Source organism: Chroicocephalus ridibundus, chromosome 24 (genome assembly GCF_963924245.1).
Source record: "Chroicocephalus ridibundus chromosome 24, bChrRid1.1, whole genome shotgun sequence".
Taxonomy (NCBI): Eukaryota; Metazoa; Chordata; class Aves; order Charadriiformes; family Laridae; genus Chroicocephalus; species Chroicocephalus ridibundus.
This window is the reverse complement of record NC_086307.1, coordinates 3,269,664-3,295,107: the sequence shown is the minus strand read 5'-3', so window position 1 is coordinate 3,295,107 and position 25,444 is coordinate 3,269,664. Positions and strand designations below refer to the sequence as shown.

Sequence of the window (25,444 nt, the reverse complement as noted above, 5' to 3'; positions counted from 1 at the left end):
CTGGGAAATGCAGTCTGCGGGCGGCGCCGGGACGCGGCCCGCTCATGGCGGCGGGGGGCGAACCGGCTCCGGGCCCTCCCCACGACCCCCCCGCACCCCCACGGCCCCCTCCCGCCCAGGCCCCACCCCCCCACAGCAGCACCATCGCTTCTGCTCAAATTCCCTTTGGTTTTTATTCAGCATTTACAAACCCGGCCGGGGCCGGGGGGGCGCGGGGTGACGCCCCCGGGGTAGGGGAGGAGGAAAGGTGGGAGGGGGTCCAGGCCCCCCCACCCCGGGCAACCCCCGTGAAACCTGGAGAAAAACACGGCGCAAAAAGGGGCCGGCTGTGCAGCCCCCTCCTCACCCCGCCCCCCCCCCCCCCCCCCCCCGACCGGAGGACACCACGGGGCGGGGGGGGGGGGGGAACCCCCAAACCTTCAGTGCGGTGCCAGCCGGGGGGGGCGAACCTGACAATGAGCCCGGGGGGGGTCCTTCTTGCCCAGAAACCCTGTCCCACCCCCGCTGCTGCACCCTGGGGCACCCCCAGTAGGGCCCCCCCCGGCACCCCAGGGCCACGGCCCCCCAACCCCAGCATCCCTGCAGGTGGGGAGCACCTTCAGCTGCGGGGGGGGGGGGGCGACTGGGGGGGCACCCAGTGGGCACCTAGGGGTCTGACCCCCTCTTGCAGGGGCCTGGGCCACCCCCCTCCCCGGCTCGGGGCGCTCCGGCCGAGCCCCACTGACCCCGCACACCAGGAACGGCTTTGGGAAGGGTGGGGGGGGAGCGGGGGGGCACCCTAAGGGCTCATGGCCCCCCCCCCCACCCCCGGCTCCGGCTGGGCTGGGGACCCCCCCACACTCCCCTGCCCACGCTCCAGCTTCGGCTCATGCCCCTGAGGCTGGGGGGGATCCTTCATATCCAGTGTAAACAGCCCCGGGGCCGGGGGGGGGGGGGCCCAGGAAGGCGGCGGGGGGGCCGGCAGGACCCCCAGGTGGGGGGGTCCGGGGGGGGTGTCCCCTACGTCCGCTGGGCGTCCGCCTTGGCGAAGAGGCGGCTGTGCCAGTAGTCGGGGTTGTCGAAGGCGCAGTCCGAAGCCTCCAGGCTCCGCAGGGGCTTCATGCAAGGGGTTGGGGGGGGTCCGGGGGGGCCACGGCAGCCGGGGCAGCGGGGGGCCAGCACGGCTTCCATCTCCTCGTAGCCCTGTTCCTCCTCGGGGGTCGGGGCGGCCTCCCCCGGCCGCATGTCGGTGTAACCGTCGTGCCTGGGGGGGCCGCCATCGTGCCTGGGGGGGCCGCCATCGTGCCGGGGGGGGCCGCCATCCTGTCGGGGTCCCGGCCCCCCGGCCACGCTGCCCAGTGAGCGGCTCAGCCGCGGCTGTTTGTTCATGTACTCGTAGTCCTCCTCCTCCTGCCCCCTGCCCGGGGGGGGTCCCGGGGTGACCCCCGGTTCCGAGCCCACCTCCATGTACTCGTAGCCCAGTTCCTCCAGCGAGGCCGGCCGGGGCTGGGGGGGGGCTCCTGGGGGCCCCCCAGGCCGGCGGTTCATGTACTCGTACTCCTCCTCCGGCTCCGGCACCGACCCCCCCATGGGGTCCGGCTCTGTGGGGAGGGGGGGTGAGACACCGGCCAGGCCCCCCCCCCCCCCCATAGGGCCTGTCCCCACTTTGCCGGGGGGGGGGGGTGTCTCGGCTGGGCCACAGGGGGGGTTCATCCCACTCCACAACCCCCTAAAAGATGATCCCACCCCCCCCCCACCCCCCCGCCCCCAGCTTGGACCCCAACCCTGCACAAATGGGTGTCGTCCCCCCCCCTGTAACGCCGGGGATGGGCCCCCTCCACCTCCTGGGGATGGGGTGCCCCCACCCCACAGACACAGCAGCCCCCCCCCAACCCTACGAGGATGAGCCCCCACCCCCCGGAACCCCAAACCCTGATGGGACGGGACCCCCCCACCCTTCGAGGACGGGCTCCCTGCACCCCCACGGCAGGAGGAGCCCCCAGACCCGCTCCGACCCCCCCATTCTACCATTCTACACAGATGGGACCCCCCCCCCATTCTGCACGAATGGGTTCCCCCCACCCCTAACGCCGGGGATGGGCCCCCTCCACCTCCTGGGGACGGGGTGCCCCCACCCCACAGACACAGCAGCCCCCCCCCCCAACCCTACGAGGATGAGCCCCCACCCCCCAGAACCCCAAACCCTGATGGGACGGGACCCCCCCATGGGATGGGGACCCCCCCCACAGCACCCCTCAAGGACGGGCTCCCTGTACCCCCACGGCAGGGGCAGCCCCCAGACCCGCTCCGACCCCCCCCCCATTCTACACAGATGGGACCCCCACCCCCTAAGGAGGGGACCCCCCCCCCCGCCCCTCACCCCGTCCGGCGCAGTTGGGGGTGACGTAGCCGTTGGCGTCCTCCTCGCTGCCCTCGGAGCTGGGGGGCGGGGGGGGGAAGCTCTCCCGCTGCGAGAGGTACGCGCTGTCCCCCCGCGAGCGCAGGCTGCGGCAGAGGCTCCCCCCCGACAGCGACCCCCCCTCGGCCAGGTCCAGCTCCGAGGCCGTACCCCGACCCTCCGACGACTCCGACACCGTCCGCCCCACGGATTCCTGACGGCTGCGCCGCGGCGGCCGGCACCCCCCGCCCTGGGGGAAATGGGGCTGAGGGGGGGGGACGGACGGACACCCCCATGCGGACCCCCAGCCCCGCCACCGCCCCACGGCCACCCCTCCACTTCCCACCGCCCCGGCATCCCACGGCCACCCCTTCGCCCCCCCTGCCCTGGCACCCCATGGCTATAGGGGGTCTATAGCCGCCCCCAGCACCCAATTGGTTGGACCCTATAGCCCCCCAGCACCCCATGGCCACCCCTATAGCCCCCCAGCACCCTATGGCTGTCTCCTACAGCCCCCCAGCACCCCATGGTCACCCCTACAGCCCCCCAGCACCCCATGGTCACCACCTATAGCCCCCCAGCACCCTATAGCTGTCTTCTATAGCCCCCCAGCACCCCATAGACACCCACCATAGCACCCCATGGCCACCCTCTATAGCCCCCCAGTACCCTACAGCCACCCCCTATAGCCCCCAGCACCCCATGGTCACCCCTATAGCCCCCCAGCACCCCATGGCCACCCCTATAGCCCCCCAGCTCCCTATGGCTGTCTCCTATAGCCCCCCAGCACCCCATGGCCACCCCTATAGCCCCCCAGCTCCCTATGGCTGTCTCCTATAGCCCCCCAGCACCCCATGGTCACCCCTATAGCCCCCCAGCTCCCTATGGCTGTCTCCTACAGCCCCCCAGCACCCCATGGTCACCCCTATAGCCCCCCAGCACCCTATGGCTGTCTCCTGTGGTCCCCCAGCACCCCATAGACACCCACCATAGCCCCCCATGGCCACCCTCTATAGCCCCCCAGTACCCTACAGCCACCCCCTATAGCCCCCAGCACCCCATGGCCACCCCTATAGCCCCCCAGCTCCCTATGGCTGTCTCCTATAGCCCCCCAGCACCCCATGGCCACCCCTATAGCCCCCCAGCACCCTATGGCTGTCTCCTGTGGTCCCCCAGCACCCCATGGTCACCACCTATAGCCCCCCAGCACCCTATGGCTGTCTCCTACAGCCCCCCAGCACCCCATGGTCACCACCTATAGCCCCCCAGCACCCTATGGCTGTCTCCTATAGCCCCCCAGCACCCCATAGACACCCACCATAGCCCCCCATGGCCACCCTCTATAGCCCCCCAGTACCCTACAGCCACCCCCTATAGCCCCCAGCACCCCATGGCTGCCTCCTATAGCCCCCCAGCACCCCATGGCCACCCCTATAGCCCCCCAGCTCCCTATGGCTGTCTCCTATAGCCCCCCAGCACCCCATGGCCACCCCTATAGCCCCCCAGCACCCTATGGCTGTCTCCTATAGCCCCCCAGCACCCCATGGCCACCCCTATAGCCCCCCAGCACCCTATGGCTGTCTCCTACAGCCCCCCAGCACCCCATGGCCACCCCTATAGCCCCCCAGCACCCTATGGCTGTCTCCTGTGGTCCCCCAGCACCCCATGGTCACCACCTATAGCCCCCCAGCACCCTATAGCTGTCTTCTATAGCCCCCCAGCACCCCATAGACACCCACCATAGCACCCCATGGCCACCCTCTATAGCCCCCCAGTACCCTACAGCCACCCCCTATAGCCCCCAGCACCCCATGGCCACCCCTATAGCCCCCCAGCACCCTATGGCTGTCTCCTACAGCCCCCCAGCACCCCATGGTCACCCCTATAGCCCCCCAGCACCCTATGGCTGTCTCCTGCGGTCCCCCAGCACCCCATGGTCACCACCCATAGCCCCCCAGCACCCTATAGCTGTCTCCTGTGGTCCCCCAGCACCCCATAGACACCCACCATAGCACCCCATGGCCACCCTCTATAGCCCCCCAGTACCCTACAGCCACCCCCTATAGCCCTCAGCACCCCATGGCCACCCCTATAGCCCCCCAGCACCCTATGGCTGTCTCCTACAGCCCCCCAGCACCCCATGGTCACCCCTATAGCCCCCCAGCACCCTATGGCTGTCTCCTGTGGTCCCCCAGCACCCCATGGTCACCACCTATAGCCCCCCAGCACCCTATGGCTGTCTCCTATAGCCCCCCAGCACCCCATGGTCACCACCTATAGCCCCCCAGCACCCTATAGCTGTCTCCTATAGCCCCCCAGCACCCCATGGTCACCAGCTATAGCCCCCCAGCACCCTATGGCTGTCTCCTACAGCCCCCCAGCACCCCATGGTCACCCCTATAGCCCCCCAGCACCCTATGGCTGTCTCCTGTGGTCCCCCAGCACCCCATGGTCACCACCTATAGCCCCCCAGCACCCTATAGCTGTCTTCTATAGCCCCCCAGCACCCCATAGACACCCACCATAGCCCCCCATGGCCACCCTCTATAGCCCCCCAGTACCCTACAGCCACCCCCTATAGCCCCCAGCCCCCCATGGCCACCCCTATAGCCCCCCAGCACCCCATGGCTGCCTCCTATAGCCCCCCAGCACCCTATGGCTGTCTCCTACAGCCCCCCAGCACCCCATGGCCACCCCTATAGCCCCCCAGCTCCCTATGGCTGTCTCCTGTGGTCCCCCAGCACCCCATAGACACCCACCATAACCCCCCATGGCCACCCTCTATAGCCCCCCAGCACCCTATGGCTGTCTCCTACAGCCCCCCAGCACCCCATGGTCACCACCTATAGCCCCCCAGCACCCTATGGCTGTCTCCTACAGCCCCCCAGCACCCCATGGTCACCCCTATAGCCCCCCAGCACCCTATGGCTGTCTCCTGTGGTCCCCCAGCACCCCATGGTCACCACCTATAGCCCCCCAGCACCCTATAGCTGTCTTCTATAGCCCCCCAGCACCCCATAGACACCCACCATAGCCCCCCATGGCCACCCTCTATAGCCCCCCAGTACCCTACAGCCACCCCCTATAGCCCCCAGCACCCCATGGCTGCCTCCTATAGCCCCCCAGCACCCTATGGCTGTCTCCTACAGCCCCCCAGCACCCCATGGACACCCCTTATAGCCCCCCAGCATCCCTCGCCCCCCCTGCCCCACGGGTACCTGGCGGGCGCTGCCGAGGCCGGGCTGGTTCATGGGGATGTAGCCGGCCGGGGGGCTGAGCAGGCTGGGGCTCTGCGGGGGGACAGGGGGGGTTGACACCCAACGGGGGGGATACAGGGGCTGGGACCCCCCCCCCCCCCACCCCCCGCTGCGGGAAGAGGGTGGGGGTCCCGACAGGGCTCGGAGGGGATGGGACGATGGGGCAGAGGGGAGGGGGGGGGCGGTTCCCATGGGTCAGCCCTGCGTCCCACCCCCTTGGTGGGGTTTGGGGCTGGGAGACCCTGTGCCAAATTCCGGGACCCTGTGCCCCTCTCCCTGCCCCATACCATGTCCCAGGACCCCGTGCCCCCCACCCTGCCCCATGCGACATCCCAGGACCCCCATGACACATCCCAGGACCCCGTGCCCCCCACCCTGCCCCATGCCACATCCCAGGACCCCCATGCCACATCCCGGGACCCCGTGCCCCCCACCCTGCCCCATGCCACATCCCGGGACCCCTGTGTCACATCCCGGGACCCCGCGACCCCCACCCTGCCCCATGCCACATCCCAGGACCCCCATGACACATCCCGGGACCCCGTGCCCCCCACCCTGCCCCATGCCACGTCCCGGGACCCCTGTGTCACATCCCGGGACCCCGTGCCCCCCACCCTGTCCCCCCCGTGCCCAGGACCCCCCGGAGCCCCCAGCCCGGGGGGGGGCAGAGGGGTCTCACCCAGGCGCAGCTGCCCCGCGGCCGCTGAGGGTAGAGCCCGCTGGCGAGGCCGAAGGAGGCGTCCAGCTCCTCCTCCTCCTCCTCCAGCTCCAGCGTCTCCATGTCATCCAGCTCCTTGTCACTGAGGGTGGGGGGGCTCGGCCGGCGGCGCGGCCCCGCTCTCCTGCTGCGGGTTGGGGGGTGTGAGGGGCTGTGGGGCAGGGGGTGGGGGTGGCTGTGGGGGGGTGTGAGGGGCTGTGGGGCAGGGGGTGGGGGTGGCTGTGGGGGGGTGTGAGGGGCTGTGGGGCAGGGGGTGAGGGTGGCTGTGGGGGGGTGTGAGGGGCTGTGGGGCAGGGGGTGGCTGTGGGGATGGGGATGGGGGTGGCTGTGGGGGGGGTGACGAGCTGTGGGGCAGGGGGTGGGGGTGGCTGTGGGGGAATGTGGGGGGCTGTGGTGGGGGGTGAGGGGCTGTGGGGCTGGGGGTGGGGGTGGCTGTGGGGGGATGTGAAGGGCTGTGGCGATGGGGCTGTGGGGGGGTGCGAGGGGCTGTGGGGCCGCGGGTGGGGGTGGCTGTGGCGGGATGCGGGGGGCTGTGGTGGGGGGTGAGGGGCTGTGGGTGGCTGTGGGGGGTTGTGAGGGGCTGTGGGGCTGGGGGTGGGGGTGGCCGTTGGGGGGGTGTGAGGGGCTGTGGGGGTGGGGGTGGCCATGGCGGGGGGCCGTGCTCACCTTGATGACCAGGTAGCGGGGGGGGGTCGCGGGCCATGCGGGTGAACTCGTTCGCCAGCTCCTTGAAGGTGGGACGGATGTTCTCGTCGATCATCCAGCCTGGGGAGGGGGCAGGGGGGGGCGCTGAGAGCTGGGACCCTGCCCCGAGGATGGGGACAGGGACAGGGATGGGGTCGGGGACAGGACCATACCCAGGGATGGGGACACGACCAGGACCCTGCCCCGGGGATGGGGACGGGGATGGGGACATGACCGGGACCCTGCCCCAGGGTTGGGAACAGGGATGGGGATGGGACTGACACCCTGCCCTGGGGATGGGGACGGGGATGGGGACACGACCAGGACCCTGCCCCGGGGATGGGGACAGGGGTGGGGACACGACCAGGACACTGGTCTGGGGACAGGGCTGGGGACAGGAGCAGGACCCCCTGGGAACGGGGACAGGGATGGGGACATGACCAGGACCCTGCCCCAGGGTTGGGAACAGGGATGGGGACGGGACTGACACCCTGCCCTGGGGATGGGGACAGGGATGGGGACACGACCAGGACCCTGCCCCGGGGATTGGGACAGGGGTGGGGACACGACCAGGACACTGGTCTGGGGACAGGGCTGGGGACAGGAGCAGGACCCCCTGGGAACGGGGACAGGGATGGGGACGTGACTGGGACCCTGCCCCGGGGATGGGAACAGGGATGGGGACGGGACTGGCACCCTGCCCTGGGGATGGGGACAGGGATGGGGACATGACCAGGACCCTGCTCCGGGGATGGGGACAAGGGTGGGGACAGGACCAGGACCTGCCCCGGGGATGGGGATGGGGATGGGGACGGGACTGACACCCTGCCCTGGGGATGGGGACAGGGATGGGGACACGACCAGGACCCTGCCCCGGGGATGGGGACAAGGGTGGGGACAGGACCAGGACCTGCCCCGGGGGGGTGCAGAGCCCCAGGGATGCCCCGGGGATGGGGACAGGGATGGGGACGGGAGCAGGACCCCCCCCCCCCCTGGGGACAGGGACAGGGCTGGGGACAGGAGCAAGACACCCCCCCCCCCCCCGGGGAGGGGACCGGGGGTGGTGGCCCCGCACTCACACTTCACCATCACCATGTAGACGTCGATGGTGCAGATGTGGGGCTGCGAGAGCCGCTCGCCCTTCTCCAGCAGGTCGGGCACCTCCGCCAGCCGGATGCCGGCGTAGGGCTCGGCCCCGAACGTCATCATCTCCCACAGCGTCACGCCTGCGGGGACAGTCCCCCGTCAGCCCCACGGGGGCCGGAGGGACGGAGGGGTCCCGGGGAGAGGGGGGGTGGGGGGGTTGCCAGCGCTCACCGTAGCTCCAGACGTCGCTCTGGTGCGTGTACTTCCCGAAGTGGATGCTCTCCAGCGCCATCCACTTGATGGGCGTCTGCGAGGAAAGGCGTGTGTGTGTGGGGGGGGACGCGGATGGGTGGGGGGACACGGGGACAGGGCGGGGGACACCCCACAGGGCAGGCGGCACGGAGGGGCCGGGACGTCTCCGGGTGCTGGGGGTACCGGGGACACGGGGAGGAGGGGACGCGGCGGGTGCCAGGGGTGTGGGGTGGGGAGGATGGGGGGGGGTGCCCCACGGCACAGGGCAGGGGGGGTACACACACACCGTGGGGGGATGTGGGGGGCTGTGGTGAGGGGTGAGGGGCTGTGGGGCCGGGGGTGGCCGTGGGGGGTTGTGAGGGGCTGTGGGGCAGGGGGTGGGGGTGGCTGTGGCGGGGTGTGAAGGGTTGTGGCCATGGGGCTGGGGGTGGCTGTTGGGGGGGGGGGGGTGAGGGGCTGTGGGGCCGGGGGTGGGGGGGGGGGGGCCGTGGGGGTCCAGGCGCCCACCTTGACCTCGTTGTAGAAATACTTCTTGTCGTCGGGGTAGAGGAGGTCGGCGATGCCGAAATCGGCCACCTGCGCCTGGCTGGGGGACTTGAGCAGGACGTTGCGGGCGGCCAGGTTGCGGTGCACCATGCGGTGCTCCTCCAGGTAGTACATCCCCTGCGGGCCCCCCCCCGGGGAGGCTCAGCGGGGGTCCTGGGGACTGTCCCCCCATCCCGTCCCGTCCCGTCCCATCCACCCCCCCACGGCGGGGTGGGGGGACACGCTCACCTTGGCCACCTGGACGCACCAGTTGAGCAGGAGCTGGGGGCTGATGCTGTGGCGGTTCTTGCGGACGTAGTCGAGGAGGGAGCCCAGGGGCAGGAGCTGCGTCACCAGCTGCAGCTGGGGGCCGGGGCAGATGCCCAGCAGCCGCACGATGTAGGCATGGTCCAGGCTGCCGATGGCCAGCATGTGCTGCGGGGACGGGGGACAGCGGCTGAGACACACACACACACCCCACCACCACCCCCCATCCCCGAGCCACCTGTGGGGTCCCCCCGGGGAGCAGGGTCTGGCCCGTTTCCCCCCCCCCCCCCCCCCGGCCCCGACTCGCGGGCTTACGTCGGTGACGGCGTGGAAGGACTGCTGCCCGCTGCCGTCCTGGATCACCTTGATGCTCACCGGGATCTTGATGGAGTCGCCATCCGGGATCCAGATGCCCTGCGGGGGGGACGGGGTGCCCCGGTGGGTGCCGTGCCTGGCCCCGGCCGAGTCCCCCCGCATCGAGCCCCCCCCCCCCCCCCAGCCCCCAGCTCACCTTGTGCACGGTCCCGAAGACGCCGGAGCCCAGCACCTTCAGCCGCTTCAGCTCCGTCTCCTTGAAGATGCGGGCCAGCACCTTGTTGGCTTTCTCACTGGGGTCCAGCGGCTCCAGGCTCTGCCGGGTGGAGACGGAGATGGGGACGGGGACAGGGACAGGGACGGGAAGGGACGGAAGCAGACAGGGATGGGGATGGAGTCCTGGGATGGAGGTGGATGGGGACAGAGAGAGACTGGGAGGGATGGAGAAGGGGATGGAGAAGGATGGAAAAGGATGGGGAAGGATGGGGATGGAGAGGGATGGGAATGGAGAGCGATGGGGATGGAGAGAGATGGAGAGGGATGGGGATGGAGAAGGATGGGGAGGGATGGAGAAGGATGAGGAAGGATGGGGATGGAGAGGGATGGAGAAGGATGGAGAGGGATGGGGATGGAGAGGGATGGAGAAGGATGGAGAGGGATGGGGACGGAGAGGGATGGAGAAGGATGGAGAGGGATGGGGACGGAGAGGGATGGGGATGGATGGAAAAGGATGGAAAAGGAGAAAGATGGAGAGGGATGGAAAAGGATGAGGAACAATGGGGATGGAGAGGGATGGACAAAGATGGAGAGGGATGGGGATGGAGAAGGATGGGGATGGAGAAGGATGAGGATGGAGAGGAATGGAGAAGGATGGGGATGGCTCCAGACAGGGATGGGGACAGGGACGGACAGGGACAGGGACAGGTCTCACAGCCCTCGCACCTGTCAAACCCCCTCCCTTTGCCCCCCCCCCGGCTACCCCTGGGCCCCCCCCACCCCCGGGTATGGCCGTCCCCTCACCTCCCCCCTCTCCAGGTAGCGCCGCATCGCCCGCTTCTTCTGGATCTTCTTGCCCCGCCAGTAGAGCAGGGCGAGGAGGACGCAGGAGCAGGAGAGGAAGAGCCCCCCGACCACCATCACCGCGATCACCGTCGGCGTTTTCCTGGGTGGGGGGGGATGCGGAGGCCGGGGCTGAGCTCCCAATGCCGGCAGGTCCCGGCCCCCCACTGCCGCTGCCCACGCGCTTCCCAACGGCCCCGGTGCCACGGGGGCGGCCAGGACCCCCCACCCTGGGGCTGGTGGGGGCGAGCAGGGCTCGGCGGCCTGGGCACATATGGCTGGGGGGGGGACGGCACGGCCAGGGCAGGAGGTGCCCCAGCACCAAGGTGGGCAGGGAAAGGCCCCCGAGTGGGGCAGCAGGGAACAGTGGGGCACGGCACGGAGCGGTGCGGCACGCCAGAGCACACGGCGGCATGGCACGGCACGGGACACCAGGGCACGGCACGGGACACCAGGGTATGGCACAGCGGGGCACGCCATGACATGGTGCAGCAGGGCACGGCACGGCACAGCTCGGGACCACGCAGCAGGGCATGGTACGGCACGGTGCAGCTGGGCATGGCACAGCACGGTGCACCAGAGCACGGCATGGGACACCGGGACATGGCACCATACACCAGGGCATGGCACAGTGCAGCAGGGCATGGCACAGGACACCAGGGCATGGCACGGCACGGCACAGGACACCAGGGCATGGCACAGTGCAGCAGGGCATGGCACGGCACGGCACAGGACACCAGGGCATGGCACGGCACGGCACCGTGCAGCGGGGCATGGCACAGGACACCAGGGCATGGCACGGCACGGCACCGTGCAGCAGGGCATGGCACGGGACACCAGGGCATGGCACGGCACGGCACCGTGCAGCAGGGCATGGCACAGGACACCAGGGCATGGCACGGCACGGCACAGTGCAGCAGGGCATGGCACGGGACACCAGGGCATGGCACGGCACGGCACAGTGCAGCAGGGCATGGCACGGGACACCAGGGCATGGCACGGCACGGCACCACGCAGTAGGGCATGGCACGGCAGTGCAGAGCACAGCACGGGACACCAGGGCATGGCACAGCACGGCACAGTGCAGCAGGGCATGGCACGGGACACCAGAGCATGGCATGGCACAGCACCACGCAGTAGGGCATGGCATGGCATGGCACGGCACGGCACAGCCCGGCCCGGCCCGGGGAGCCCCCCCATCCCGCGGTACCTGGAGACGGGCAGGGGCTCCCCCAGGCAGTCCCGCAGCAGCGGCCCCAGGCACCTGCGGAGACGGAGATGACGGAGCCGGGAGTGAGACGGAGCCCCGGAGTTTGGGGGGGGGGGTTGTCCCCTCCTATGGTGCCGGAGCCCCCCCCAGCCCCCCTGCCCCGGCGCACCCGCGGGTGCAGTTCTCGTGGCAGGGCCGGCACTCGCGGCTGGCGTCGGGGTACTTGTAGATGGGGCCGCGCTCGCCCAGGATGCCCTCGGGGCAGCTCTCCACGCAGTGGGGCCCGTCGCGGTAGTGGGCGCAGCGGGTGCAGGTGTCGGCGCCCTGGGGGGGCGGGAGTTGGGGGGGGGGGGGCGTTGTCAGGACCCGCGGGGACGTCACCGTCGCTGCCGCCACCGCGGGTCCCCGGCCGCAGCCCTACCGAGCCGTTGCAGGTGACGTTGCCCTCTATGCGCTCGCACTCGGGGTGGCACTCGAAGCACTCGCCCCCCTGGGCGAACTCCCGAGTCTCCCTGGGGGGACAAGGCGAGGTCACCAGCCCACCCAGGCGTCCCGGCCCACACCAGTGCCCACCCTGGGGTCCAGCCCACCCTGGGGTTGTTCCCACCCCAGTGTCCATCCCGCCCTGGTGCTGACCCCGCTGCCCACCCTGGGGTCAATCCTGCTCCCTGTGCCCATCCTGGAGCTGATCTCCCTCTGGTGCCCACCCCAGGACCCACCCCAATGCTCTCTGTGGACCCAACCGCACCCTGGTGCCCTCCATGGAGCCAACCCTACCCTGATGCCCACCTTGATGCCCTCAATGGAGCCAACCCCAGCTCGATGCCCTCCATGGAGCCAATCCCACCCTGATGTTCACCTTGACACCCGTCATGGAGCCATCCCCACCCTGATGACCACCCTGATGCCCTCCGTGGAGCCAACCCCACCTTGATGCCCACCTCTATGCCCTCCATGGAGCTAACCACACCTTGATGCTCTCCGTGGAGCCAACTGCACCCTGTGATGCCCACCCCGATGCCCTTGATGGAGCCAATCCCAACCCAATGTCCTCAATGGAGCCAACCCCACCTTGATGACCTTCATGGAGCCAACCCCAACCCAATGCCCTCCATGGAGCCAACCCCATCCTGTTGTCCACCTCGACACCCTTCATGGAGCCAACCCCACATTGATGCCCACCCTGATGCCCTCGATGGAGCCAACCCCACCTTGATGCCCTCCATGGAGCCAACCCCAACCCAATGTCCTCAGTGGAGCCAATCCCACCTTGATGCCCACCCTGATGCCCTTGATGGACCCAACCCCACCTTGATGACCTCGATGGAGCCAATCCCAACCCAACGCCCTCAATGGCGCCAACCCCAACCCAACGCCCTCAATGGAACCAACCCCACCTCCACGCCCTCCATGGGGCCAACCCCCACCCCGGTGCCCCCCCCAGTCCCCCTCACCCCTCGGTGAAGCGGCAGGAGGGCACGCAGACGCCGCGGCGGCTGTAGTGGCGGCAGGACAGACACTGAGCGGGGCCGGGGCCCCAGCAGCCCTCGGCGGAGCACAGCGGGTCGCACACCTTCCCCTCTTGCTCTGCGGGGAGGGACCGGAGGGACCTCAACGGGGGGGTCCCCGAGGGTCCCCAGGGTCCCCAGCTTCCCTTCCGCCCCCGGCCCCACTCACGGCACTTGCTGCGGGGCTTGTTGTTGCGGATGTCGAGGTCGGCGCGGCGGCGGCTGAGGGCCGCCCACTGCACGGTGTGGAGGTAGCAGAGCCGGCGGTTCTCGGTGATGTAGACCCTGCCCGCGCTCACCTCCCGCAGCGAGCGCAGCCCCAGCGACGTCACGTTCTCGTTCTTCATGATCAGCAGCGAGAAACCCCGGCTGCGGGGACGGCGTCAGGGCGGGGGGACATCCCGGGGAGTATGGGGGGGGGTGCTGCTCCGAGGGCTGGTGGCAGCGGGGCGGGGGGGTGTCCTGCCAACCCCGAGGGGATGCAGGGACAGGCAGGGATGGGGATGTGGGGATGGGAGACAACGGAGGGATGCAGGGACATGGGATGATGCGGGATGCTGGGACAGGGATGCAGGGACAAGGGACAACAGGGGGATGCAGGGATGCGGGGGGATGCAGGGACAAGGGATGATGGGGGGATCCAGGGATGGGGGACAATGTGGGGGAGGCAGGGACATAGGATGATGGGCGGATGCTAGGACAGGGATGCAGCGACAAGGGATGCAGGGACAAGGGATGATGTGGGATGCATGGATGGGGGGGGAATGCAGGGACACGGGACAATGGGGAGATGCAGGGACACAGGACAACCGGGGGACGCAGGGACATGGGATGATGGGGGGATGTTGGGACAGGGATGATGGGGGGATGCAGGGACAAGGGATGATGTGGCATGCTGGGACAGGGATGCAGGGACACGGATGCAGGGACACGGATGCAGGGACACGGGACAATGTGGGGATGCAGGGACACAGGATAACGGGGGGACGCAGGGATGGGGGACAACAAGGGATGCAGGGATGAGGGATGATAGCGAAGGAGGCAGGGACAAGGGACAACCAGGGGGGACGCAGGGACAAGAGGTGCCGGGAGATGCAGGACATATGGTGGGGGGGGGTGAGACGCCGGGTCGGGGGCTGCGGGGACGGGGACTCACTTGTAGAGGCTCCGTCCCCCGATGGTGACGAGGTTGGAGAAGACGCTGAAGTTGTGCATGTGCTTGGGCCAGGACTGGATGTTCAGGTACCCTGGGGGGGGTGAAGGCAGGGGTCAGGGTGGCCGCGGGAAGGGGGGGGCGGTGTCTCAGGATGGGGGTCCCGGTGTCCCCTCCAGCCCTGGTGTCTCCCAGCCCCGCTCACCCGTGATCTCCCGCACTGTCCGGAAGACGTTCAGCTTCTCGGGATCCAGCGCCGAGATGTTGCGCCAGGGATCCCTGCGGAGCCGGAGCCGTCAGCCGGGGCTGGAGGCAAGGGGCGGGGGTGGGGGGGGGAATGCACCCCCTGGCCCCCAGCCCACCCCCCCCCCCCCGGCCCTCACCCCTCCAGGCCGGTGATGAGGAAATCCAGGTTGCCCAAGATCTTGGTGCAGTTGACGAAGGTGTCGATGTTGCTGGAATCCACGGTCTGGTATTTGCTGCCGGCGCCGGTGCCCTCGCAGGCTGCGGGACGGGGACAAGGTGGGGACGGTGAGGGTTTGTCCCGCGTCCCCCACCGCCTTCCCCCCTCACCCCCCCCTCCCCCGCAGCCCCCTACCCTTGGGACACAGCCCCGAGCAGGGCTCGCACATCTTCAGCCCGTTCTTCTCCACCTCCATCTTATCGTTGGGGCAGGCGCGGACGCAGGAGCTCTGGTCCACCACGAAGTTGTCTGCGGGGAGACCCTCGCGGTCAAAGCCCGGTCCCTGACACCCCAAAACAACCCCCCCGCCCCCAGCGTCATGTCCCCCCCCAACCCCGGCGGTTCCCCCTCCCTGCGCCCCGGCTCACGCGGGCAGCTCCGGACGCAGATGCCCCCGTACTGGTACTTGGTGTCGGGGTTGGGCTCCAGCTGGAAGGTGAGTTTGTTGTAGATGAGGGGCTGGGGGCAGAGTGGGACGCACGCCCCGCTGTCGTTGAAGTGCCGGCAGGCCTGCGGGACGGAGGGACGGAGGGCTGGGCGGAGGCAGGGGGACAAGGGACAACAGGGGGATGCAGGGACAAGGGATGATGTGGGAGGCGGGGACACGGTGGGACAACAGGGGGGATGCGGGGATGGGGCAGGGAGGGGGATGTAGGGACATCGGACAAGAGGGAGATGCAGGGGCAAGGGATGATGGGGGGATGCAGGGACGGATGGGCACGGGGAGGCAGGGACACCTCTCACCACGCAGGGACAGCGTCACCCTGCGCCCAACCCCGGGGTGGGGACCCTTCCCATGGGCATGGAGGGATGGAGAGAGGGATGGAGGGAAGGATGGAGAGATGGATGGAGAGATGGAGGGAGGGAGGGATGCAGGGATGGAGGGATGGATGGAGAGAAGGATGGAGGGAAGAAGGGATGCAGGGAGGGAGGGAGGGATGGAGGGAAGGATGGAGGGATGGAGGAATGGATGGAGGGATGGATGGAGGGATGGATGCAGGGATAGACGTAGGGATGGAGGGAAGGACGGAGGAACAGAGGGAAGGACGGATGGAGGGATAGACAGAGGGATGGAGGGAAGGATGGAGAAATGGATGGAGGGACAGAGGGACGGAGGAGGGATGCAGGGATAGAGAGAGGGAGGGAGGGACAGCGTGACGGGTGGATGGAAGGATGGACGGAAGGACGGAGGGATGCAGGGAGGGATGGGTGGACATACGGGTGGACAGAGAGAGGAATGGACAGAGGGAGGGAGGGAGGGATGGACACCCAGACGCCTCCCCCACCCCGCAGGGACAGTCCCGTGTCCCCCCCCACGCCCTGGGGGGACACACACACGGACGAGCTCCCTCCCCAGTGGGGCTGACAGAGGGACACGGGTGGGCGGGCAGAGGGGGGGGATCCATGGACAGCCGGACACGGGGATGCTGCTTGGCATCGCCCCCCGCCCGCCCTGGGGGTGCCGTTGTGGGGGGGGGACGACACGCGCACACACGTACGAAGCAGTGTGTCTGGAGGGGGCCGGTGCAGCCCCCCGCGCACTCCTCGTGGCAGCACTCGTTGGGCGCCCGCCCGAAGCAGCGCCCGTTGCACTGGGGGGCACAGATGGTCTTCGTCACTGCGGGGAGGCGGGGAGGGGGGGTCAGCGGGGGGCCCCCCCAGGACACACCCACCCACCCACCCCACCATCACCTCCCCCCCCGGCCCCGGTACCCACGTTTCTGGCAGTCCTCGGGGCCGGGCCCCCAGCAGTGGCCACCGCAGCTCTCGTGGCACGGGGCGCCTGCGGGGGGGGGGGGGAAGCGCAGCGGGGTCACCCCCAAAGCTGGTGGCGGGTGTCACCCCCCCCGCGCCCCCCCCCCCCCCCCATCCCCCCCGCGCCCCCTCCAACGCACAGGCCTTGCCGTTGTCCCGCACGACGGGCTCCAGGCGGGGGTCCCGCATGATGTCCCGCCATTCCACCGTCTCCACGTGGCAGAGCTGCGCGTTCTTCTCGATGTAGACGCCACCGGCCAGGATCTCTGGGGGGGGGGGGACGGGGACGGGGACACGGCCGGTGGGTGACGGGGGGCTGCGGTCCCACCACCACCCACCCCCCCCGGCCTGGGGACGGCACTGCTCCGGGATGGGGATCCACGGAGAGACAGCACCGCTCCGGGATGGGCATCGGGCTGGGGGTCCCTGCTCCAGGGGACCACAGGGGGGACACCATCGCTCCGGGATGGGGACGGCAGCGGGGACAGCACGGCCTCAGGGCGCACGGAGGGGGTGGCACCGCTCCAGGATGGGGACCATGGGGGAACGGCACTGCTCTGGGATGGGGACCACGGGGGGACACACACCATCCCTCCGGGATGGGGACCACAGGGCAGGGGGACAGCATGGCCCCAGCGTGCACAGCAGGGTGGCACCACTCTGGGTTGGGGACCACAGGGCACAGAGGGGGATGGCACCGCTCCAGGATGGAGACCATGGAGGGGACAGCATGGCCCCAGGGCGCACAGCGGGGGTGGCAGCAATCTGGGATGGCGACCGTAGGGGTGGCACTCTGGGTTGGGGACCACAGGGCACAGAGGGAGATGGCACCGCTCTGGATGGGGACCATGGAGGGGACAGCATCCCTCTGGGATGGGGACCATGGGGGTGACACTGCTCTGGGATGGGGACCATGGGACACATGGGGGAGCCAGCACGGCCCCAGGGCGCACAGTGGGGGTGGCACCGATCTGGGATGGCGACCATGGGGGGACACCCAGTCACTCTGGAACGGGGACCGCAAGGCATGGGGCGGGTGGCACCGCTCTGGATGGAGACCATGGGACACATGGGGGGACAATATGGCGCCAGGGTGCACCGGTGGGTGGCACCGCTCTGGATGGGGACCATGGGACACACGGTGGGGACAGTACGGCCCCAGGGCGCACCGGGGGGTGGCACCAGTCCGTGATGGGGACCATGGGGTGACACGCAGTCACTCTGGGATGGGGACCGCAAGGCACGGGGGGGGTGGCACCGCTCTGGATGGGGACCATGGGGGGACACCCAGTCACTCTGGAATGGGGACCGCAAGGCATGGGGCGGGTGGCACCGCTCTGGATGGAGACCATGGGACACATGGGGGGACAATATGGCGCCAGGGTGCACCAGTGGGTGGCACCGCTCTGGATGGGGACCATGGGACACACGGGGGGGGACAGTACGGCCCCAGGGCGCACCGGGGGGTGACACCCAGTCACTCTGGGATGGGGACCGCAAGGCACAGGGGGGGTGGCACCGCTCTGGATGGGGACCATGGGACACACGGTGGGGACAGTACGGCCCCAGGGCGCACCGGGGGGTGGCACCAATCCGTGATGGGGACCATGGGGTGACACCCAGTCACTCTGGGATGGGGACCGCAAGGCACAGGGGGGGTGGCACCGCTCTGGATGGGGACCATGGGACACACGGCGGGGGACAGTATGGCCCCAGGGCGCACCGGGGGGTGGCACCACTCTGGATGGGGACCACGGGGGGACACCCAGTCACTCTGGAATGGGGACCGCAAGGCATGGGGCGGGTGGCACCGCTCTGGATGGAGACCATGGGACACATGGGGGGACAATATGGCGCCAGGGTGCACCGGTGGGTGGCACCGCTCTGGATGGGGACCATGGGACACACGGGGGGGGACAGTATGGCCCCAGGGCGCACCGGGGGGTGGCACCAATCCGTGATGGGGACCATGGGGTGACACCCAGTCACTCTGGGATGGGGACCGCAAGGCACAGGGGGGGTGGCACCGCTCTGGATGGGGACCACGGGGGGACACCCAGTCACTCTGGGACGGGGACCACAAGGCACGGGGGGGGTGACACCGCTCTGGATGGGGTCCAGGGCGGTTTGGCACGGCTCGGGGCCAGCTCCCAGGAGAGGGGTGCGGGGGTGTCTCGGGGTGGGGGGGGGGTGGTGGTGGTGTCCCACCTGTGAGCTGGTTGAGGCCGAGCTGGCGCAGGGCGTGGGTGGCGTTGGGGTTGTAGTTGAGCAGGACGAAGAGCGCGTACTTCTCCTCGTAGAACTGGGTGCCCCGGATGACGCGCAGGTTGTGCAGCGGCAGCGAGGCGAAGACGTTCATGGCGATGAGGATGTAGCCCGTCACCTCCCGGATGGTCTGCGGGACGGAGACAGGCGTCAGCCCCGGCGGGCGCCGACCCCCCCTGTCTGTGTGTGTGTGTGTGTCCCGTCCCCGTCCCCGTCCCCGTCCCCCCGCCCCGAGGTCACCTGCAGGAAGGAGAGGTCCTGCGTGTGGTCGATGAGGACGATCTCCAGGTTGCCCATGACGATCTCGCAGTTGTTGTACATCTTGTGCAGCGTCTGGTACTGGTGCTGCGCGTCCCCCGTCACGCTCAGCCCGTTCAGCGTCCCCGCGCACACTGCGGGCACAGCACCCTGTCCCCCACCGCGACCACGGCACCCCCGTGGTGGCCACGTGTCCGTCTGTCCCCCCCCACCCTGCAGCAGCCGTGTCCCTCTGCAGTGGCCGCATCCCCCTCTCCATGGCCACAGCCATGTCACCCATGAGGGTCCCTCTCCCCTCCCAAGCTGGCCACTTCCTCCCCTTGATGGCCATGGCCACATGCCCCCATGGTGGCCACGTCCCCCTCAATGGCCACATCCCCCCATGGTGGCCACGTCCCCCCCCATGGTGGCCACATCCCCCTCTCCATGGCCACAGCCATGTCCCCCGTGAGGGTCACTCTCCCCCCGCAACACTGGCCACATCCTCCCCTTGATGGCCGTGGCTACGTCCCCCCATGGTGGCCACATCCCCCCCCATGGAGGCCATGTCCCCCCACCATGGTGGCCACATCCCCCTCTCCATGGCCACAGCCATGTCCCCCGTGAGGGTCACTCTCCCCCCGCAACACTGGCCACATCCTCCCCTTGATGGCCGTGGCTACATCCCCCCATGGTGGCCACATCCCCCCCCATGGAGGCCGTGTCCCCCCACCATGGTGGCCACATCCCCCTCTCAATGGCCACAGCCATGTCCCCCGTGAGGGTCACTCTCCCCCCACCAAGCTGGCCACGTCCTCCCCTTGATGGCCATGGCCACATGCCCCCATGGTGGCCATGTCCCCCTCAATGGCCACATGCCCCCATGGTGGCCACATCCCCTTCTCCATGGCCACAGCCATGTCCCCCGTGAGGATCACTCTCCCCCCGCAACACTGGCCACATCCTCCCCTTGATGGCCATGGCTACATCCCCCCATGGTGGCCACGTCCCCCTCGATGGCCACGTCCCGCCATGGAGGCCATGTCCTCCCCCATGGTGGCCACATCTCCCTCTCCATGGCCACAGCCATGTCCCCCGTGAGGGTCACTCTCCCCTCCCAAGCTGGCCACGTCCTCCCCTTGACGGCCATGGCCACATGCCCCCATGGTGGCCATGTCCCCCTCAATGGCCACATGCCCCCATGGTGGCCACATCCCCTTCTCCATGGCCACAGCCATGTCCCCCGTGAGGATCACTCTCCCCCCGCAACACTGGCCACATCCTCCCCTTGATGGCCATGGCTACATCCCCCCATGGTGGCCACGTCCCCCTCGATGGCCACGTCCCGCCATGGAGGCCATGTCCTCCCCCATGGTGGCCACATCTCCCTCTCCATGGCCACAGCCATGTCCCCCGTGAGGGTCACTCTCCCCTCCCAAGCTGGCCACGTCCTCCCCTTGACGGCCATGGCCACATGCCCCCATGTTGGCCACATCCCCCGCCATGGAGGCCATGTCCCCCCACCATGGTGGCCACATCTCCCTCTCCATGGCCACAGCCATGTCCCCCGTGAGGGTCCCTCTCCCCTCCCAAGCTGGCCACGTCCTCCCCTTGACGGCCATGGCCACATGCCCCCATGGAGGCCACGTCCCCCTCCTTGGTGGCTCCGTCCCCTCCTCAACATTCTTTGTCCCTGTCCCCCCTTCTGGTGCCCCCCCTTCTGGTGCCCCCCCCCCTTCTGGCGATGGAGATGCCCCCACGGTGTCCCTGTCCCTCCTGTCCTGGCCATGTCCCCCCCCCCTGGTGGCCATGATGGTACCCCCACGACGTCCCTCCCCCATGGTGGTGCCCTCATCGTGTCCCTGTTGTCCCCCCGCCATGGTGTCATCATCCCCCATGGCGTCCCTGTCCCCCCCATGGCGTGTTCCCCCCCATGCTGGCCATGCTGACGCCCCCATGGCACCCCTGTGCCCCCCAACGGTGTGCGTCCCCCCCCTCAGTAGCCACAGCGGTCGCCCCATGGCGTCCCTGGCCCCCCCATGGTGTCCCCCCCCATGCTGACACCCCCATGGCATCCCTGTGCCCTCCAGCGGTGTGCGTCCCTCCCCTCAGTAGCCACAGTGGTCACCCCACGGTGTCCCTGTCCCCTCCATGATGTCCCCCCCCGCGACGGTAGCCACAACGGTGCCCCCATGGTGTCCCTGGCCCCCCCATTGGTGTCCCCCCCCATGCTGGCCATGCTGACGCCCCCATGGCACCCCTGTGCCCCCCAACGGTGTGCGTCCCCCCCCTCAGTAGCCACAGTGGTCACCCCACGGTGTCCCTGTCCCCCCCATGGTGTCCCCCCCCATGCTGGCCATGCTGACGCCCCCATGGCACCCCTGTGCCCCCCAACGGTGTGCGTCCCCCCCCTCAGTAGCCACAGTGGTCACCCCACGGTGTCCCCGTCCCCCCCATGGTGTCCCCCCCCATGCTGGCCATGCTGATGCCCCCACGGTGTCCCTGTCCCCGCCATGATGTGCCCCCCCTCAGTAGCCACAGCGGTCGCCCCATGGCGTCCCTGCCCCCCCCCACGGTGGTCCCCCCCACCTCGTCCCCCGCCTCGTCCCCCACCTCGTCCCCGCCGTGGGGGTGGCGTTGCCCCGGGGGGGGGGTGACGGGTGCTCCCCCGCCCTCCCCTCCCCTCCCTGCCCCAACCGGCCGGGCGAGGGTTGCGCAAGGCGGGTGCCGCGGGCATGGCCCCCCCCCAACGGCACGGCACACCCCCGCGACGCCCCGGACTTCGGACCCGGCCAGCGCGTCCCGCCTCGACGCCCAGGGGTCCAGAATGGTGGGGACATGGTGAGGGGGGGGACGACGGGGGCCCGGATGCCTGGGTGCCCCCAGAGCTCGGGGTGGGGCGGTGGGCGCCAAGGGGACCCCGGGGTTAATGATTGCCCGTTCCACCCCCCCCCCCCGCCGCCAGGGCGGACAGGGCCCCCTTTGTGCGCGGGGGCAGGATGCGGCCCCCTCCCCGCAGCCGCACAAAGGGGCGATTGTGGCCAGCGGGACGGGGGAGGCCGAGCCCCCCGAAAGCGGTGGGAGAGAGGGAGAGAGAGAGAGAGAGAGAGAACCGGCACCCCCGGGGGCAGAGCGGGGTGTGGGGGGGGGGCCCCCCCCCGGGCCCAGCGCAGACGTGACTCAGGCCCCAGCGCGGGGGGTAAATGGCAGCTTTGTCCGTCCCCAGCGCGGGGGCAGAGAAGGGCCCGAGCCCCCTCCTGGGGCAGGGGGCTGGGGAGGGGGGGGGGGGGGGCAGGGGGCGGCCGCAGAGAACGGGCAGCTCGGTGCATGCACAGGAAGGGGCCAGCACACCACCATCCCCCCCCCGCCTCCCCACAGCCCCCCCCCCCCCGGCGCAGGCCGGAGCTATTTTAACAGGGAAGGGGCTATAAAAAGGTCCCAGCTGCGGCGGGGGCACGGCCCCCAGCCCCGACGCCCTGGGGATGGGCACGGCAGGGCCCCAAGAGGGGGGTCTGGGACCCCCCAAGGAACAACGTGTTTGTGGGGGGTGGCTCTGGGGGTGCCCAGGCTGCTGGGGGGGGGGGTGTGTGTGTGTGTGTGTGTCAGGATCTGGCCCCCTTGGGACCCCCTCCCGCAGCAGCTGGGAACGAGCAGCGCTTCGGGGTGACGCTGGAGAATCCCGAACGGCCGCTCCAAGGGTCCCACCGGAGCACGGGACCCCCCGGCAAACGGAGGCACGGGGTAGAGGGGGGGGGTGTGTGGGGGGGGGGAGCCTCAGGGTGCACCTGCCCAGGGGGAGGGGGTTGTCGGCCCCCCGCCCCCCCAGGGCGCCGTGGTGGCATGGCGGCCGGGCGTTATCAGCGCGGGGCCCCGCTGGCAGCTCCGGCACGTCGCCCGCTATCAGCCGCGTGCCACCGCGCCGCCGCGGTCCCCCCCCCGGCCCCCGCCGCCAGGAATAGCACCGGGGGGGGGGGGGGCAGGGGGGGGACCCGGACTTGGGGGTGGGGGGGACACACACAACACACAGACAGCCCCGACCTCCTGCCCCGGGCCCCACGGGCGGCACAAAGGGGGTCTGTGCGCAGGCCGCATCCCGTCCCCGAACAAAAGGGGGGCTCTGAGTTGGGGACGGGGGGCTCGGGGCGGGGGGGGGGGGTAGCGGGGCCCCCTCGCCCCGATGCCGGCACCGGTCACCTGCGGGTGCCGGGGTGGGATCCCCCCGTGTTGGCGGGACCCCAGCCCGAGGCGTCGCCGGGCGCGTCCCCCGAGGCGTCGCGGGTGGCACATGGCAGCGGAGGCGCCGGGGCGTGTGCGTGTCCCCCCCCCCGCCACCACCACCACCACGGCGTGTGTGTCCCCCCCACGGCGCGTCCCCGTCCCCCCCCCCCCCACACCTGGGCACGTCGGCGGGTGACGCCGGCCCCACCTGCGCGTCCTGCCCTCCGTGTTTTCCTTTTCGGGGATGAAAAACAACTCCCGGGCGAAGCCGGCGCTTCCGGGAGCGGCCCCCGCTCCCCCGGGGCAGGGCAGGGACCGGGTCCCCTCCCCTGGGGTCCCCCCGGCCCGATCCCGGTGGCACCGGGAGCCTAAAATTGGTGGCCACCGGGATCCCGGCCCCGCAGCCTAAAATTGGCCCCGGCAGCTGCGGGGGGGGTGGAGGGGGCGCAGGTGCCTCTGCCCGGGCGGGGGGACACCGAGCCCCGGGAAGGGGGAACCGAGCCCCGGCCCCGACCGAGCCCCGGCCCGCGGGGGACTTTACCGGTCCCGGTCCCCCCGGGGCTGTAGGGTCCCCCCGGTGGCAGCGCTGGGTCGCGGGGCGGGTGGTCGCGGGGACCCTGAGCTCGGGATCCCGCACGGGCGAGATCGGGACCCCGGAGCCCTCCCGGCGCCGCCCCCCGACGGCTCCCGTCCCCCGCCGCCCGTCCCGGGACCCCCGGTAGCCCCAGCAGCCCGACCCCGCCGCGCAGCCCTGGGCCCGCCGGGAGCCCCCGGGAGGCGGTGCCGCCCCGGTCCCCGCGGGAGCCGGTGCCGGTGCTCACCTGCCTGCGCGGAGCCCAGCGCCGGGGCGCGGAGCAGGAGCAGCAGCAGGAGCAGCGCCCGGTGCCGGTGCCGGTGCCGGTCCATGGCGGGGCTCTGCGGGCGGCGGAGCCCGCGGTCCGACGTGCCCGGGCGCGGCGGGGGGAATGCACCTGGCGCGGGGCCGCCGGGGCGGGACCGGGCGGGGCGGCGGCGGGGACGGACCCCCCCCGGGCAGCCCGGCCCCGGCCCCGCCCGCCGCGCCCCGGGGCGGCGGCACCGGGACACCCCCCCCCTCGCCCGCCCCCGCCGGGACAAGCCCGGCCCCGCTGCAACCCGCGGGGGGGGGGGGGGGGGGGGGAGGCGAAGGTCCGGCCCCATCGCAGCCCCCCCCAGACTCTAAAAGAGAAGGTCTGGCCCCTCTGTGCCCCCCCCCCCCCGGGGCAAATCCCGGCCCCATCGCAGCCCCCCAACACCACGGGGGGGGGGGGGGGTGTCTGGCCCCATCGCAGCCCCCCAGCACCATCAGGTGCGGCCCGGTCCCGCTGCAGCCCCCCAAAGAGCCCCCCCCGGGCAAAGGTCTGGCCCCCCCCAGCCCCACTGCAGCTCCCTCAGGGCAAATCCTGGCCCCATCGCAGCCCCCCAGCACCACGGCGGGGGGGGGGGGGGTCTGGCCCCATCCCAGCCCCCCAGCTCCATCAAGTGCAGCCTAGTCCCGCTACGCCCCCCCCCACTGCCCCTCTGTGGCCCCCCCCAGCCCCATTCATGCCCCCCCGGGGCAAATCCCGGCCCCATCGCAGCCCCCCAACACCACGGGGAGGGGGGGGGGGCGTTTGGCCCCATCGCAGACCCCCAGCACCATCAGGTGCAGCCCGGTCCCGCTGCACACCCCCAAAGAGCCCCCCCGGGCAAAGGTCTGGCTCCTCTGTGGCCCCCCCCAACCCCCTTGTCGCCCCCCCAGGTGCAGACCAGTCCCTGTGCCCCCCCCCCCCCCCCCCCCCCCGAGGACGCCAGGACAAATTTTGGCCCTACTACAGCCCCCCCAGATCCCAAACACTAAAGTTTGGCCCCACTTTTGGGCCCCCCAACCCCACTGCAGCCCCCCCCCCAGGGCAAAGCCCGGCCCCATTACAGCCCCCAACACAACGGGGTGGTGGGGGGAGCTGTCTGGCCCCATTGCAGCCCCCCCCCGCTCCCCCCCCCGGCAAAAGCCAGGCCCTGCCGCAGCCCCCCAACATCCCCCAGGCAAGGACCAGCCCCCCGCCCCCCCAGTAATGCTCGGCCCCACCGGTGGGGG

At 70.6% G+C, this 25,444-nt stretch overlaps 1 protein-coding gene across 1 annotated transcript; it reads right to left on the bottom strand.

The window, feature by feature from the left end:
* Positions 1-173: 173 nt before the first annotated feature.
* Positions 174-24,329, bottom strand: ERBB3 (erb-b2 receptor tyrosine kinase 3). Its single transcript, XM_063359009.1, is given in 30 exon segments — positions 174-1,580; positions 2,360-2,627; positions 5,596-5,667; positions 6,314-6,448; positions 6,450-6,479; positions 7,019-7,042; positions 7,044-7,117; positions 8,116-8,262; positions 8,354-8,429; positions 8,882-9,037; positions 9,149-9,334; positions 9,482-9,580; positions 9,678-9,797; positions 10,502-10,643; positions 11,751-11,804; positions 11,920-12,074; positions 12,172-12,262; positions 13,205-13,337; positions 13,428-13,627; positions 14,415-14,505; positions 14,617-14,690; positions 14,795-14,915; positions 15,010-15,123; positions 15,243-15,384; positions 16,374-16,492; positions 16,592-16,657; positions 16,770-16,895; positions 18,838-19,024; positions 19,135-19,286; positions 24,171-24,329. Coding segments are annotated over 30 exon segments (4,020 nt in total). The 5' UTR covers positions 24,256-24,329; the 3' UTR covers positions 174-999.
* Positions 24,330-25,444: the final 1,115 nt, after the last annotated feature.